Raw genomic sequence first — 16,274 nt, 5'->3', positions numbered from 1 at the left:
TTTTTGAGACGGAGTCTCGCTCTGTCGCCCAGGCTGGAGTGCAGTGGCGCGATCTCGGCTCACTGCAAGCTCCGCCTCCCGGGTTCACGCCATTCTCCTGCCTCAGCCTCCCGCGTAGCTGGGACTACAGGCGCCCGCCACCACGCCTGGCTAATTTTTTTGTATTTTTTAGTAGAGACGGGGTTTCACTGTGTTAGCCAGGATGGTCTCGATCTCCTGACCTCGTGATCCGCCCGCCTCGGCCTCCCAAAGTGCTGGGATTACAGGCGTGAGCCACCGCGCCCGGCCTCCTTTGCCCATTTTTTATTGGGGTTGTATTTTTTCTTGTTAGTTGCTAGCGTTCCTTGTAAATTCTGAATATTAGATCTTTGTCAGATACATAGTTTGCAAATATTTTCTCCCATTCTATAGGTTGTCTGTTTCCTCTCTTGACTGTTTCTTTTACTGTGCAGAACCTTTTTAGTTTAAGTCCAATTTGTCTATTTTTGTTTTTGCTGCATTTGCTTTTGAGATCTTAGTCATGAATTCTTTGCCTCGGCCAATGTTGTGAAGAGTTTTTTCTAGTTCCCTCCCCCAACCCAGGAATTTTTATTTTTTCAGGTCTTACATTTAAGTCTTAAATCTGTCTTAATTTTTGCATATGATAAGAGATAGGTCTCCAGTTTCTCTGTTCTAATTTTCCCAGCACCATTTATTGAATAGGGTGTCCTTTCCCCATTGTATGTATTTTTGCTGACTTTGTCAAAGATCAATTAGCTGTAAGCATGTGGCTTTATTTCTGGGTTCTCTGTTCTCTTCCACTGATCTATGTGTCTATTTTTAGACCAGTGCCATGCTTTTTTGGTTGCTATAGGAGAGAGGCAATGCCTTCTTAAAAGTACTTCTGAATGTGGTGAATTTATATTAACTCTTCTTTGAGTTAGGAGTCCATTTTAGGTACATAAGAGTATGAGAAATTTGGTTTTTTCCTGCCAGCTATATGGAAAATAGTTTAGGGCAAGTTTGGACTGTTGCTTCAGGAAAAATTTTATAAGCATAATTAACCCAAACAGGAATTTTTTATATGAATATGCTTTCTATTCTCTAATCTGCTTTTAATGTGAAGAAAAGAAGTAGAACCCTTTTTGATATAATATGAGCTATTGCAACGAATTCTACCAATATAGTAATGAAAAGTTTAAATGGTGAGGCATCCTAAATCCTCCTCCCACCCCCTACAAATAATTGGGCTTGGCTTGGGTTTTTTTGTTTGTTTGTTTGCTTTCGAGAACGGAGTCTTGCTCTGTCACCCAGGCTGGAGTGCAGTGGCGTGATCTCGGCTCACTGGAACTTCCACCTCCCGGATTCAAGTGATTCTCCTGCCTCAGCCTCCCGAGTAGCTGGGACTACAGGCAGGTGCCACCACACCCAGCTAACTTTTTGTATTTTTAGTCGAGATGGGATTTCACTGTGTTAGCCAGAATGGTCTCAATCACCTGACTTTGTGATCTGCCTGCCTTGGCCTCCCAAAATGTTGGGATTACAGGTGTGAGCCACCGCACCCGGCCTGGCTTGGGTAATTCTAAATGTCTAAACACTGTGCTTTGCTGAGCTTAAAATTTTCCATTTTCAGTAAATGCCATGTCTACCTAGAAATAGAAAAATATTATATATAAATAGAAAAATATATGTCTCCTAAATTATTACTGTTAACTCTTTTAGCATAAACAGCTAATGAACACTAGAAAACTCTATACAAACATAAACTAATAATTGACATGAATGGTAACTTTAAAAAACTGTATGTAAGATTGCATAGGCAGGATAAGCACCTGCCACCAGATGCTGGGGAAACTGACTGAAAGAACTTCTGTGTCGGTGTCCCTATGAGGGCTTTTAGATGTGTACGATTAGATTAAGGCAGAAAAAAGGGAATTTTCTGTCTGTCCATGCTGCTAGCAGAGAGACCCATCACTAGCTTCTGAGTTCATAACCTATGTTTTGTCAACCCACAAACGTCGGTTTTTAATGCAATATGTTGTAGAAAGTACTTACCATCCAGTCAGTGACTGTCACCTTTATACAGATAGGTTGAGATTTGGAGTTGAAGAGCTGAGCACTAGGGAAACATGAGTCAGCAGAGATCTTTGGTGTCTTTGTGCCTCTCTGAGCAATACCACCCTCTTATGTGATACTTCTCCTGTCCCCGCAAAGTGCCAGGGCAGGTGCCCACCCACCACAGCAGTGCCCTCATGGTAGATTTTAATAAATATATTTCATGAGTGAGTGAGTAGGTCAATGAGTATACACAAAAGTGGACAACGTTCGTTTCCAAATTCTGTGTTTAGTTTGTGTTTCACGGAACCCAAGGCAAACTCCCTCAGTAGGTCTGGTCTCTAACTTGATTTTAATAATTGGAAAAGCCAGCAGATTGAGGAAATGTGTGGCTTGTTCAGCCTAGAATGAATGTGTCCTCAGCTGCTAGTATGTGGTTACGGTTAGTCCATGTCTTAATGGGTAGGTTTTTCTCTCAAAATTGTTTTTGGTCTTGGGATTTGGAGGTCTATTTGCCGAAGTGATTTGAGCCTGAGAAATGGGCATCTTCCTCTTTAACCAACTACTTTCTTTAAGAAGATGATACATGACTTCATTGCACTAGTTTTAAATTTTATTAAATTGAGGTTTCTGAATAGAAAGAACAAAGATAGCCAACAGGGTCATCCAGCTGCTTTCCAAATGAGCAAATGTTTTTGGTTCTGGCCTTTGTTTTCCTGATGGAGGCTGCCATTTCATTAGAATGAGTCCCAGTAAGGCTGGATCACAGCTGATGGTGGTAATTATCTTGTTGAGATAAATCTGAATCGATATAGAAGTTGACGTTTAATTTTAAGGTTTCTGATTAAATTGGCCCTTTGAAATCAGAACATGTTCTGTTAATAGGTACAGTAAACAAAATAATTTATACTTTTGTATAAAAGCTTTGTTACCAAAACAGTAACATGCTAATAAACAAGGGTAAGGGCAAAGTTTGGCTGATATTATGCTAATTTCACATAAGTAATGAATCCTGCAGGATTTAAGGGAAACCCCTGGCTTTTCAGTACTGTGAAGTACCTGTTGATGAGCCTTGGGGTTTTGAGCGTCATTGCAGATTTTTGCATCATCTCTGATCTTCAGCTGAGCCAGGAGTGCTGAGAGTGGGAAGCATGTGGAAACTGGGTCATCGGCTGCCATGTGGTCACACTTCATCCTTAGGGAGCACAGTATATGGAGCGGAAGATTGTGAGTGCACAGCACGAGTTTCCAGCTCCACGGAGAGGGCAGTCTGTTGGATCATTTGCTCTCATTTTAAAATTTGAAGACACGTACTCTTAGACGAATACATCAATGTGTTCTTTCCTCCTTAATCATAAAGCTATTCTGAGTAATCACTTACAAACCCTGCATAATGTTTAGATCCCTGTGTAGTTTCCCCAAGGAAAAATTCTGCATAGACTATTTCCTTCATAGCTAAGTATTACATAAAAAATGTATGTCCTCGAATTTCACTTTAACTGTCTGTTAAAAGTAATTTTATTTACTTCTTATATTTAGCTTTTGAATAGGTAATATATTTACCTCATGGTTAAAAAGTATAAAAAATGCTTCAGGATACTTTTTAGCTGTCTGATTCCTATTACCTTCCCTTCAAAAGTAAACATTGTTAGTACAATTACATGTATTCTGTGATATTTTTGTTATGGATTTATAAGCAAAAAGCAAGAATCTTGAAGAATATTTTCTCCAAAATATTAATATAAAAGACTCACCTCTCAGATTTTGTAAATAATTATAAACCGACAGTTTTAAAGCTCTGAAATTGTGTTAAAAATAACATTGATTAGCATAGAAATTCTAGAAAGAGAGGCAAATGTTACTTAGGACTCAGGAAATGATAAAGCAGTTATCAATAAATGAATTTTTAAGTAAGTTTTGGTAGGACATATACAAATGATATCAGGAGAACGAACTGTGTCTATATTTGTTGCAGTAAATTCTAGATAGTCAAAGAATTTGAACATTTTTGTTTATAAAGTTATATAACACATAGATGTTTATATGTAGGTTTGTTAAAATGAGTTATCAGATAATGGGCTTATATGTATTATAGCAAGATATTATTACATTTGTTGCATAAATATTTATTTTTATGTATGTCATATATTACATCACCACCTAATCCACTTTCCAAAATGTGTGGGAACAGAAGAGGCTTGGCATCAGAGGCCTGGGTTCTGACTTTGAATCTGGATTCCCGTAGAAGTTGTCTACACCCAGGGAAGACATTCACACCTGTGAGCCTTCTCTTCCCTATCTGGGGTTATTGGGAGGATGAAAAGAAAGGGAAAGTGAGAGCACACTGTGATGAGTGAAACACTGTGGAATTGTTATGTGTTATGTGACAATTTCTAAAAACATTTAGGAAATGACATGAAAGAATACTAATCTCATGGTCAAATATTTAGATTATTTTTCATTAGTATGTAACTAATAATTTGTTCTTTCTTCAGAGCTGTAATATTACGATATTAACTTGGCTATTTTCTACATCTATGGAAGTGACAATTATTCATAAGCTACTACTAATAATTGCTAATAATAAAGAGTAATGGATAAATACTTCGTCTCATCAAGTATTACAGAGACACAGTGGGACAATGGATATTTTAGTGATTTTAGAACTGAGAATTATCAAATATTAATACAAATATGACTTATTTAACCATGTAATGCAGCCATAGAAAATAAGAGCCTTTTTTTCCCTGTTTTTAACTTAGAGTTTATTCAGTATATTTAGCCATTTGTTCTTAGAACGTGAGTACTGATGTTTCTTTAAGCAATCACTGTAGTAGCTTGCCTTTTCCTGAAAAATTAGAGACAGTAATTACTAAATTTCTTTAAAAGTTGTTTCAGATTTGCTACCACAGAATGTGGATGCTGTAATGAAAGACTGTTAGAATAAGGAAACTTTTTTTTTTTTTTTTTAGTTTCTTGTGTCTTTTTTCCAGATTTACATTTGTTTGGATTACTTGGCTTGTTTATTTCAAGAAGCTAAGCAATTGATGTCCTGTTTTTCCAATTCTGTTTGATATTCAAAATGACACATTTGAAATGGTTCTAAGACTGAACAGTTTTTTTTTTTTTTTTTTTTTTTTTTTTTTTTTTTTTTGAGACGGAGTCTCGCTCTGTCGCCCAGGCTGGAGTGCAGTGGTGCAATCTCGGCTCACTGCAAGCTCCGCCTCCCGGGTACACGCCATTCTCCTGCCTCAGCCTCCCGAGTAGCTGGGACTACAGGCGCCCGCCACTGCGCCCGGCTAATTTTTTGTATTTTTAGTAGAGATGGGGTTTCACCGTGGTCTCGATCTCCTGACCTCGTGATCCGCCCACCTCGGCCTCCCAAAGTGCTGGGATTACAGGCGTGAGCCACCGCGCCCGGCCGACTGAACAGTTTTTTATTTAAAACAGAGTAATACCCAGGGCACCATTGCACAGGAAGGGAATAATCACTTAGCGTGGCATTTTGGGTGGATTTGGAGTGTTAGCATGTGCTTTAAAAAAAACTGTGTAAGCCATTATTACTACTTGGGAAAAAAGAGCAACAAAGCTTGTGTTCGATAGAAAATGGAATAGTATAGTCAACAGTATAGTACTCCTAACAGTGAACTTAACGAGGCAAAATCTGAGTATATTTTCAATGTATGTTATGATTTATTAGAGATTAGGAAATGACTTATCTGCAGTATAAATCTGTGTAATGGCTAGGCCATCATCAGGGAAAAGATGAGAGATTTGTAGAAAATGTATGGGAGGAGAGAAAGGCATTTAATTTAAAGTCCAGTGATTTGTGTGTTCCTCTCAGCATATGAGATCAGAAAAGTCAGGCTTCTCTTCAGTCAAGGTTTCTCTACCAATTTAACTGGAAGATGAGAAACGAGGAGAACAACATTTTGCACCCAGTTTTTGTGTTTCTGGGTTGCCAAATCCATTTGTGTCGTGTTCCTAATTCTCTGTTCCGCATAAATCTTTTAAAGTCATAACTGAAGCCACGGTCCCTGTTCATGAATCCCAACCATCTAGATCTCCGATTCATTCCCGTTCTCATCCATATGCATTCCTTACAGCAACATAACTTAAATGCATTTCTGGGGCTTATCTGGTTGTTTTTGAATCCTTGTGGTGGTGATTTTAAAAATTAACCTCACCTGTCTTTGTACCTATGTTAATTCGTTTTGCAGTTGAAAAGAGCAGGCAAAAGAATCCTCGAAGCTTATGTATCCAGACACAGACGGCTCCCGATGCGCTGCCCCCTGAGAAAACACTTGAATTGACGCAATATAAAACAAAATGTGAAAACCAAAGTGGATTTATCCTGCAGCTCAAGCAGCTTCTCGCCTGTGGTAATACCAAGTTTGAGGCATTGACAGTTGTGATTCAGCACCTGCTGTCTGAGGTAAGGAGGTGCATCCTAGAAAGAGCCTTTCTACTTGAGGTCGGGGGAGCACGGGGAGGACTTGCTCACACGCTCGCCTTGGGAATATCTAGGTAAATGATGGGAAAGATCAGGTGTCATTCGTCCCATTACATTTTTGTCAGTTCACCAGATACTTGAGTCGGTCTCTAGCAATTTGGGATGGAAACATTTTCTCACTTCCTTTTTTTCCCCTAGAGTCTGTTGGTTAGAATGGCAACAGCAAAAAACATAATTGCCTCTTACGCCAGTGTATGCCTCTAGACCTAAACTAGCATTAGCATTTTTTTCACTTAATTTCTGTGTTTGTCTGTGTGTAGCTTTTCATATCACACTTAGTTTAATGCTTTGAAAAATGAGGTTAGTTATATTTATGGATTAAAGAGCACTTTTGAGTTAACTCCCTGAATCATATCTGGGGATTCTTTCTGAAAGTTCCATTTATTCCTAAAACAATCTCTGTGGTGCAACAAAAGCAAAGCAGATTTGCCGTGTTGTTACTCTTCCCTAATATTCTTCAGGGATGTTATTTCAGGAACTGGCTAAAATTCATTGAGAAAACCAAGTTTATATCAACATGTTACTGACGTAGCAATAAAAGCTGTAATTATCTCAGGGGGCAACTGATAAGAATACAACTTGAGCTCTTTAGACATTTTTTTAATCACAGTTTTAAAGATGGCTATACATGATAATGCAAAGGGGAAAAAAAAAGACTGGCTCAGTACTGTGGCTCATGCCTGGAATCCCAGCATTTTGGGAAGACGAGAAGGGAGGATTGCTTGTGGCCAGGAGTTCAAGACCAGCCTAAGCAACATAGGGAAAAAATAAAAATTAAAAGCAAAAAGAAAACTGTTCAGTTTGGTTGTTGTATAGTTTTGTTCAGATCAGCAAACCTGTCCTGGTTTCATACAGAGGCCCCTGTATTACGGCTGCCTTTTTAGGGAGTGGGGAGAGAGAGAAGTGGATGAGACTTGGTCTGTGCTTTGGAGAAACTACCAGACTAGTAGGCAGTTTCAATGAATTCTTTTTTTTTTTTTTTTTTTTTTGAGACGGAGTCTAGCTCTGTCGCCCAGGCTGGAGTGCAGTGGCACCATCTCAGCTTACTACAAGCTCTGCCTCCCGGGTTCATGCCATTCTCCTGCCTCAGCCTCCCGAGTAGCTGGGACTACAGGCACACGCCACCACGCCCAGCTAGTTTTTTGTATTTTTAGTAGAGACGGGGTTTCACCATGTTAGGCAGGATGGTCTCGATCTCCTGACCCTGTGATCTGTCTGCCTCGGCCTCCCAAAGTCCTAGGATTACAGGCACACGCCACTGCACCCAGCCTCAATGAATTCTTGATGAGTATTTTACAGCTTTCTCCAGATTTTTTTGTTTTTGTTTTTGTTTTTTTTTTTGAGGGGAAGATGGAGACTACTTAGGATTTTAGTAACGGTAATAGTATATGGTATTTTTGTTTCTCTTTCATTTGTAAGAAAGGAATCAAGAGTGTGTTTATATAACCAAGTAAGCTAACTAGAAACTGTATAGTATCAAATGTGGGGAACAATTAGTTTTTATGTTTAGAAATAAACCAATTATTTTATTTTATTATATCTAGCCTAACAGCCCCCATCCTCAACTGTTTTCTCTCCTTTCATCCTCCTCATGACATCAGTCAAGTCCTGTGAACTCTCATTTCACAGTGCTTTTCCCCTTCCTATGTCTTTGCTATCCCCACTCAAGCCATCCTTGCTCAGACCCTGATAGCTTCCACTAGATCATGATAGCAACTTTTTTTATTTTTTTTTATTTTTTGGTATGGAGTCTTGCTCTGTCACCCAGACTGGAATGCAATGGCGTGATCTGGGCTCACTGCAACCTCCACCTCCCGGGTTCAAGTGATTCTCCTTCCTCAGCCTCCTGAATAGCTGGGATTACAGGCACCCGCCACCATGCCCAGCTAGTTTTTGTAATTTTCTAGTAGAGACAGGGTTTCACCATTTGGGCCAGGCTGGTCTTGAACTCCTGACCTCAGGTGATCCGCTCACCTCGGCCTCCCAAAGTGCTGCGATTACAGGCATGAGCCACCGCGCCCAACCTGTGATAGCACCTTTTTAACCAATCATTAGGCTTGTACTGTTTCTCCCCTATAATCCATCCCAAGCACTGCTGACAGCGTCCTCTTACCAAAGCATCCCACGCTGCTGATTAAATCTTCCAGTGGTTCTCCCTTATCTACAGCTGATGTGCCCAGTGTGGTAGCCACTAGCCATATGAGACTGAGCATTCGAAATGTAAATCTGTTGAATTGAGATGTGTGGTAAGTGTACAATACACTTGGATTCCAAAAACTTAGAATGAAAACAAAGGATGTAAAATATCTCATTAATAATTTTTATATTGAATATATTGAAATATTATTTTATATATATATTTGGGTTAAATAAAATACATTATTAAAATTATCTTCATCTTTTTCAACTTTTTTCAACGTGGCTACTAGGAAATTTATAATTACGTAACTCACGTTATTTTGTTTTGGGGAGTCTGGTTTTCAACTGGTACTATAAGGCTCTTTATCATCTGGCAACAACTGCCCCTTTTAATGTTATTCTCATGCCCAGATGCTGTAGCCGTACATAAAGAGATGGAGGAGAAGCAAGAGGGATTTATTGAATTAGGTTTGAGTAAAAGTAATTGCGGTTTTGCCATCATGCCAAAAGCTACAGTTACTTTTGCACCAGCCTAATATTTACTAAGTGCCAGATATTCTTACTTACCTTATTTAAATCCTCACCAAAGACACGAGTTGGAATTTACAAATATGAAAATTGAGGCATAGAGTTAGGTAATTTGCCTGCTATCAGACAGCTAGCAAGAGGAGAACCAGGACGTAAACCTAGGTCTAGGACTGTATCAACTAAAAATGTCCTGTAAACTTCCTGTACGTCATCCGTTGTTCACGTATCATTACTGGGTTGCTGTCCATGCCCACAGTACCTACATGTTCAGATCGGTTTTACAGCAGCATCACATCACCACTTGCATTTAATTTACATAGATTCAGTACACAAACAACTAAATGAAGAAAAATGCAGGCCAGCCGCTGTGGCTGACACCTGTAATCGCAGCACTTGGGGAGGCCAAGGCGGGTGGATCACCTGAGTTCAGAAGTTCGAGACCAGCCTGACCAATGTGGTAAAACCCCATCTCCGCTAAAACTACAAAAATTAGCCATGTGTGGTGGGATGTGCCTGTAGTCCCAGCTACTCGGGAGGCTAAGGTAGAAGAATCACTTTACTTTGAGAGGTGGAGGTTGCAGTGAGCCAAGATCGTACCACTGCACTCCATCCTGGGCAACAGAGCGAGATTCCAACTTAAAAAAAAAAAAAAGGAAATTAAATGAAGAGCACAAGTCCACCTTGTATTCCCCCCAGTGAACGAAGGCCCAGGAGTCAATTTGAGATGAAGGTCAGGAGTCCACCCTTCCTTCACGTGTTTGCTCAGTCCCTGAACACCTCTTGTGGCGTGAGCATTCTATACTCTCTGCGATCTTAGTGTTTAAACATACTTTTCCCTCATACACACAAGCCGAGGCCTTTATCAGGTGCTCAGTTATAGAGAGAGTTGATCCAACACTAGAGGAAAAAAAATTCACCGGGTTGGATCTACAGAGATGCATTGTCCACAAACATGGCAAGCTCCTAGTGAATTTCCCAGACAATTGTACTGTGTGTGAATTTCACCTTATGCCTAAATTTAGGTCCTGACAGCCAAGGAATTGTGACTGCACTGAATACAGCTCCAGAACCCGCTTTTTTTTTTTTTTTGGAAACAGTGGCTTGCTCTGTCACCCAGGCTGGAGTGCAGTGGCGCAATCTCAGCTCACTGCAACCTCCTCTGCCACCCGGGTTCAACCAGTTCTCCTGACTCAGCCTCTTGAGTAGCTGGGATTATGGATGCCCACCACCATACCCAGATAATTTTTGTATTTTTAGTAGAGATGAGGTTTCACCATGTTGGCCAGGCTGGTCTTAAAGTCCTCACCTCAAGTGATCCACTTGCCTCGGCCTCCCAAAGTGCTGGGATTACAGGCATGATCCACCATTCCCAGTCCAGAACCCACTCAGGAATGATTTCCTGGCCTTCTAGATCTACGTTCTGTACCCCTCTGGATTCCAGGAGCATATATGCTTCTCTTTCGTTCTCTGTGTTATATTAGAGATACCGGTTTAATGCTTGTTTTTGCTTTTTAAGACAGGAAATTTACTGAGGGCAGGATCTGCATCTAGTTCTTTCTTATGAAACCACCCCAGCAGCTTTAATAGACAACACAGTATATATGTGAGTGAACATATGAACGGAGAGGATGGAATTCCAGATGTAGGATGAGCATAAAGTCTTATGTAAATGTTCTTTGCTCTCTTTATTTTATAATCAGCAAATATTTACTGATTGTGTAATGTATACTGAGTACTATTATAAAACAGTTGGAGGCTAGGCATGGTGGCTCACACCTGTAATCCCAGCACTTTGGAGGCTGAGGTGGGTGGATCACTTGAGGTCCAGAGTTTGAGACCAGTCTGGCCAACATGGTGAAACCCTGTCTCTACCAAAGAATACAAAAATTAGCCAGGCATGGTGGCATGTGCTTGTAGTCCCAGCTACTCAAGAGACTGAGTCATACGAATCACTTGAACCCAATAGGTGGAGGTTGCAGTAAGCCAAGATCGCGCCACCGCACTGCAGCCTGGGTGACAGACCCTCTCTCAAAAAATAAATAAATAAATAAATAAATAAATAAATAAAATAATAAAAATAGTTGGAGAAAAAAAAATCATGGGTAAAGTTAAACAATTTTAAAAACTCCCTTAACCTTTTAGTTCCCGTTCCCATTACAGAAGTATATATACTGTGTTTATACACACACACACACACGCACGCACGCACACATGCATATGTATATAAAATAGATACAGATACACATTGTATACATATACATTATGTATGTATTTTATATACATGATATACCTATACATTGTATGTCTATGTATTTTTATGTATGTATAATATATAGGTATTGTGTGTGTGTGTGTGTGTATATATTTTTTGTTATTGCTAACCTTTTCTAAATGGCTTTAGAGCCTTAGATGATGGGTGAAAATGGTTAAGAGAATCTTGCAACTACCATGCTTTTGTTGCAAGTCTACTTAGTAACTATAAGTTTCCCACTGTAGTGGCAGACGTATTTCATTACATATCAGACATTCTGATGTCTCATGAATCTGAGAACTAATGTCACACTCTGTTTCGCAGAAGACACACTAACGTTATTTTAGTTTTTTTCTAATTCTTGGTTTTTCCTTGCTTGGTTAGACGGTATTCTGCACAGACAGCCAAAGTGAACAGCAGTACTGATGGTAGTAATTAAGCTTCTTGCTAAAAGGGTCTGTTGGGTGGCTTTCTAGGTAAACTGGAACAGGGCTGAGGCCTCCCTCCCCAAACCTCTAATTCTTCAAAATGCCTCCACATCTTTTTTTTTTTTTTTTGCAAGTGGAATTTAACCTAAAGTAGCACCTGAACAAAGGTGAATTTTGAACGGCACTAGCAGTAAAGTTGTCTTGGAACAAAAAAAGATAGATGCATTGAGCAAATTCACTGTGTGGGTGATGGGGAGGAGGTCAGACGCAGCACACGTCTGAGCCATCTGATGTGGCTTTCTCTGCAAGATGCTCTATGCTGTTGATGCTCCTCAGTGGCTAGCAAAAATGCAGGCACACCGATGGGACCACAGCCAGAGACTAAGTGCCTGTGTCCCAGGGACTCCTAATTCAATTATGGTGAATCCATTTTTTTTTTTTCTTGGAGCATTTCATATATTTAATGCATGAGCATAAAGGCATCTTTATATCCAGATTTCCACCTATCTCTTTTTTCACATTGTGTGAAATTCTGCATGTTACAGTACAGAGAATTGAATCAACCCATTATCTAGACGGTTAAGAGTTTATCATCTAAGACAGAAACACTGATCTAGGAGCAGCTGAGTAAAAAGAAACAGTAAATCAGTATCTAAAGGACATAATGCATTTTATCATCTACAAGTAAAGGGTAAGTACATGTAAAGGCCGAGCTACCAGGGAGAGTCAGGCAGAAACTAATACTTAGTATGTGTCTTTTACAGTGTGGGCACTGGGGTCAGCATTTCATCTATGGATTGTATTTAAAGCCCTTGGTTTTTTTCATTACTGCTTCCCATTCGATGAGGTCATCTGCCTTGATAGATGACCAAAAGAATTGAGCCTGGATGTTCTAGTTCTAGGTAGGCCCCACGCTTCTTGAAGGCAGGGACCATGTCTTAAATTTCTTTTATATTTTCACAGCATCTGCTATGAAAAATGCTTAGTTAATTAGTTTGAAGTAATAAGTTACCAACCGATTTAGAAGGGTAAATGGTCTATGCATTTGGAGGAGGGGGATGGTGTCTGTGACATTTAGCATTCCCAGAAGGTTGAGGTAATTAGTCAGTAAAGAAAGCCCCACATTCCAGAGAGGGTGGTGTTGACAAGAATGTGGAGGTGAGATATGCATGGTCTGTGTGACTTGCACAGGAGAGAGGCTGGGAGGCTAAAGGGGAGGCTGGATGCTTCAAGTCCACGGAACTGTGGTGAAGTAGTTTTTTTATTTGTTTCGAATTCACTCGACGAGGCTCGTTGTGAGCAAGGGAGTTTATATGTACAACGAATATGGACTAATAATCTAAACAGCCCTCTGAAAGGTAAAGGGATGCTTCCCATAGTCCAGGAATGGGCTAGGATCAGGACTAGAGTGGAGGCAGCACTAATAGAAAAAGTGCAGTGGCTTCAAGACACATTACAAGGGAAGAACCAACTGACTTTTGCACAACCCATTTAGACAAAGAGTGAAAGATGACCTCAAGGTTTTCCTGTTACTGTTACTGTGCCTGACAGAGGTTGGAAGATGTCAGTAGTTTCTGAGGCATTAAGGACAGGAACGTGGAGTGCAGTGGAGTTGAAGTTTGGGGAAATGTCGACATGCTTGGTGAAACTCCCTTTCCCAAAACCTCCCTTAATAAGCAAAAATATCACCTGGTGTATTTTTGCAGTAGCACATAATGATTTCACACAATTATTCTTTGCAGTTATACTAACTGTAATTTTTAATTTTTTTCATCTTCCCATTAGTTTCCATAAATTTGAAAAATGATTGAATTTTCTTGCCATCTTTTCCTTCTGTTAGTAACTTGGTTACTACTGAAAAGTGAATTTTAAGCAAGTTCACCAAATGAGTTTCAGGATTGTTTGTGGGGATTTAGTAAAGCTGTCTTCTTTTTCCTGTTACTTGAGTGGTAAAGCTTCCTGGTGTTTACTTGAAGTAGATTACTAAACAAAATTCAGGCTTAAATTTGATATTACGAGAAGTATTTATGATACATATTTTTATGTTTTTCTTCCATTATTATGCGGGCTGTTTTTCCTCAGGCTTTAATTTCTACATTAGAAAACCAATTACTTATTATTTTAAGAAACGCTGACTCTCTGGTGATTTCAGAACAACTTAATACCATATTTTTAAAAACCAAGCATTTAGAATACCATTGAGGCCAGAAAGGTACTCAGTGAAAAGTGGGTCTTAAATCCCAGTCCCTGCTGACCACGTTTCAGTGCTGGCGTTTAGACTTGACTTCCGTAGCTCTTACTGAGAGGTGAGAACAAAGTAAAAGTTAAAAATATATGGGATCTCCAACTCTCAGATCAGCCCTTCAGACTTGTTTTGAAACACCGCTCATTTCGTAATGTCATTTAAAATTGTAAACAACAGCATGCCCCTTTCCTTGCTCTTCACCTAGTTTATAACCTCATTTAGTATATGGGTTTTGAAGAACAAGTTTCCCTTTTCTATTAGTAAGTGTGATCAAATAATGACCACAATTAGAGAGGGGAGGAAAAAGGCTCACAAGTCTAAAAATAACTCCATTATCCATGCAGAGGGGGTCAGTTTTTTCTTTCCTCCGTTGCAGCTGATATTTAACTAAATGGCAATCGATCAGTCTAATGCCTGCCTCTCGTTTTTCATAAATGAAAGGCTGTGGCTTTAAGTAATCACAGGCTGCCTGTGCCAAAGGCAGAAGCTGCAGTATCAGCTTCTGTGAGTGAGGAATCCGAGGCACACGGTAACCTGCAGGACATGAAGTAAGACGCCCGAGGGCCAATGGCGCGCCTCCTGCTAGAGCTTTGAATGTAGACAGACCCGACTGGTGGGTGGCGCAGCCACCTGTATGCTTCTTGCACAGTGCGAGGGGTGGGGGGACTTGGAGACAGAAGCTGGAAAATGGGCTGCCCCAGCAGCAAACTGTGCCTCTATTCTCCATGTGCAGCAACAAGGGTAATTAGTATTTGTTTATAGTGCTTTTCTGGAAGAATGTCAGGACTACTGCAGAGGCTGTCTGGAATTCAGGGAAAATGCTTTGAATGACAAGCAACTCTTGCCTGCAAAGGCCGGGTCTCATGATCTCTGCAACGCTGTGATCAGGATGCGGTGGGAGCTCCGTCTTGGGTGATCCTCGTGAGGGCATTTTTCAGCGAGCTTTGAAATTCTTCATTTTTTTTTTAGTTACTCCCTGGTGCTAGGGAATCTACCTTTTAAGGAACTGTATGTAATTACTGTATTTGTGTAAGTATGTGTGTATGTGTGATTGCCGTGAGTTGCTGGTAACTTGAACATTATTCTTCAGCTCAAGGTTGATACTTGCTTCTCTGATACTAAAAACAGCCATCCGGTTTTCTTTGGTTTGTTTCTCTAACATCGATTTAGAATTATCATAATATCGATTTTGATATTATGATCCAAAATATCATAATCCTTAGAAAATGGTATGTAGCTGAAAAAAATCAATTTAATTTTGTCTTTAAAGGATTATCTTTCTGCTATAGCTTTCTAACAAACTTTTTGTCTTTCTTTTAGAAGGATTGGCATTGTAACAAAACTTTTTTATTTGCAAATGTAGGACAAAGTGCATATATGTGCTTATGTTTAGAACATTAAATATTTATCTTAAACTGATTAGATGTTTATTGCCCTTGGAGGAGGAGAACGCATTACATCTTAAGTACAATTTGCATTAGCCGAAAGGTTCTGTGGATCAGCAGTGAAGCACTGGCTCAAAGTAAATATTTCTAAATGGGCCATTCACTGCGTCAAACCAAAGTTTCACTGGGACCTGCAAAAATACAGATTTTTGAATTACGAATTTCCTTAACAACTAAGGGACAACTGTGTTTCTTTTAACAACACAAATTGTTAGCCTAAATGATTCATATCTTGGCTTCCCAATACTGGGTCTCATTTTCCTAGTGATAACAAATGTGTACCTTACTGAAAGGGACCCTCTTGAAAGCATGAGTAACTTGATGTGTGTTTTCCGCAGCGGGAGGAAGCACTGAAACAACACAAAACCCTATCTCAAGAACTTGTTAACCTCCGGGGAGAGCTAGGTAAGAGCTTTTTGTTGTTGTTAAATTTTATGGGACAAGGGGAGCACTGGAAAATGTGGTTGTCCTGTCTGCATTGTGGCTGGAGTTGCGTGCTGGGAGCTGTTGGCACTCCCTGTCTGGTATCTGGGCAAACACTTACTATCGACATTTCTTTTGAATCTTGGCAGCTTGACCTTCAGTTCACAGAATTCCTGGCACTGATCTGACTAAGCCTAGCAGAACTTCTGATGAGCAAAACATTTCTCTTGCTGAAGAGAGGGACAGAGTTATTTTTGTAATTGTGTGA

At 39.9% G+C, this 16,274-nt stretch overlaps 1 protein-coding gene across 11 annotated transcripts in view; it reads left to right on the top strand.

Moving 5' to 3' along the window:
- MTUS1 (microtubule associated scaffold protein 1) overlaps window positions 1-16,274 on the top strand; it is a 161,371-nt gene that overhangs the window by 114,258 nt on the left and 30,839 nt on the right. For 10 of the 11 annotated variants that reach the window (XM_055348840.2, XM_055348836.2, XM_055348833.2 and 7 more), the window contains 2 exons: window positions 6,255-6,469; window positions 15,922-15,988. In XM_055348840.2, coding sequence (XP_055204815.2) covers window positions 6,255-6,469; window positions 15,922-15,988 — 282 coding nt within the window. Of the gene's footprint in view, window positions 1-6,254; window positions 6,470-14,524; window positions 14,880-15,921; window positions 15,989-16,274 lie in introns of those variants that run through there. The other variant, XM_019032435.4, reaches the window with a different exon arrangement.

This window comes from Gorilla gorilla, chromosome 7, assembly GCF_029281585.2.
Source record: "Gorilla gorilla gorilla isolate KB3781 chromosome 7, NHGRI_mGorGor1-v2.1_pri, whole genome shotgun sequence".
Classification (NCBI taxonomy): domain Eukaryota; kingdom Metazoa; phylum Chordata; class Mammalia; order Primates; family Hominidae; genus Gorilla; species Gorilla gorilla.
Note: the sequence above shows the minus strand (reverse complement) of the source record. Positions and strands in the feature narration are given on the sequence as shown.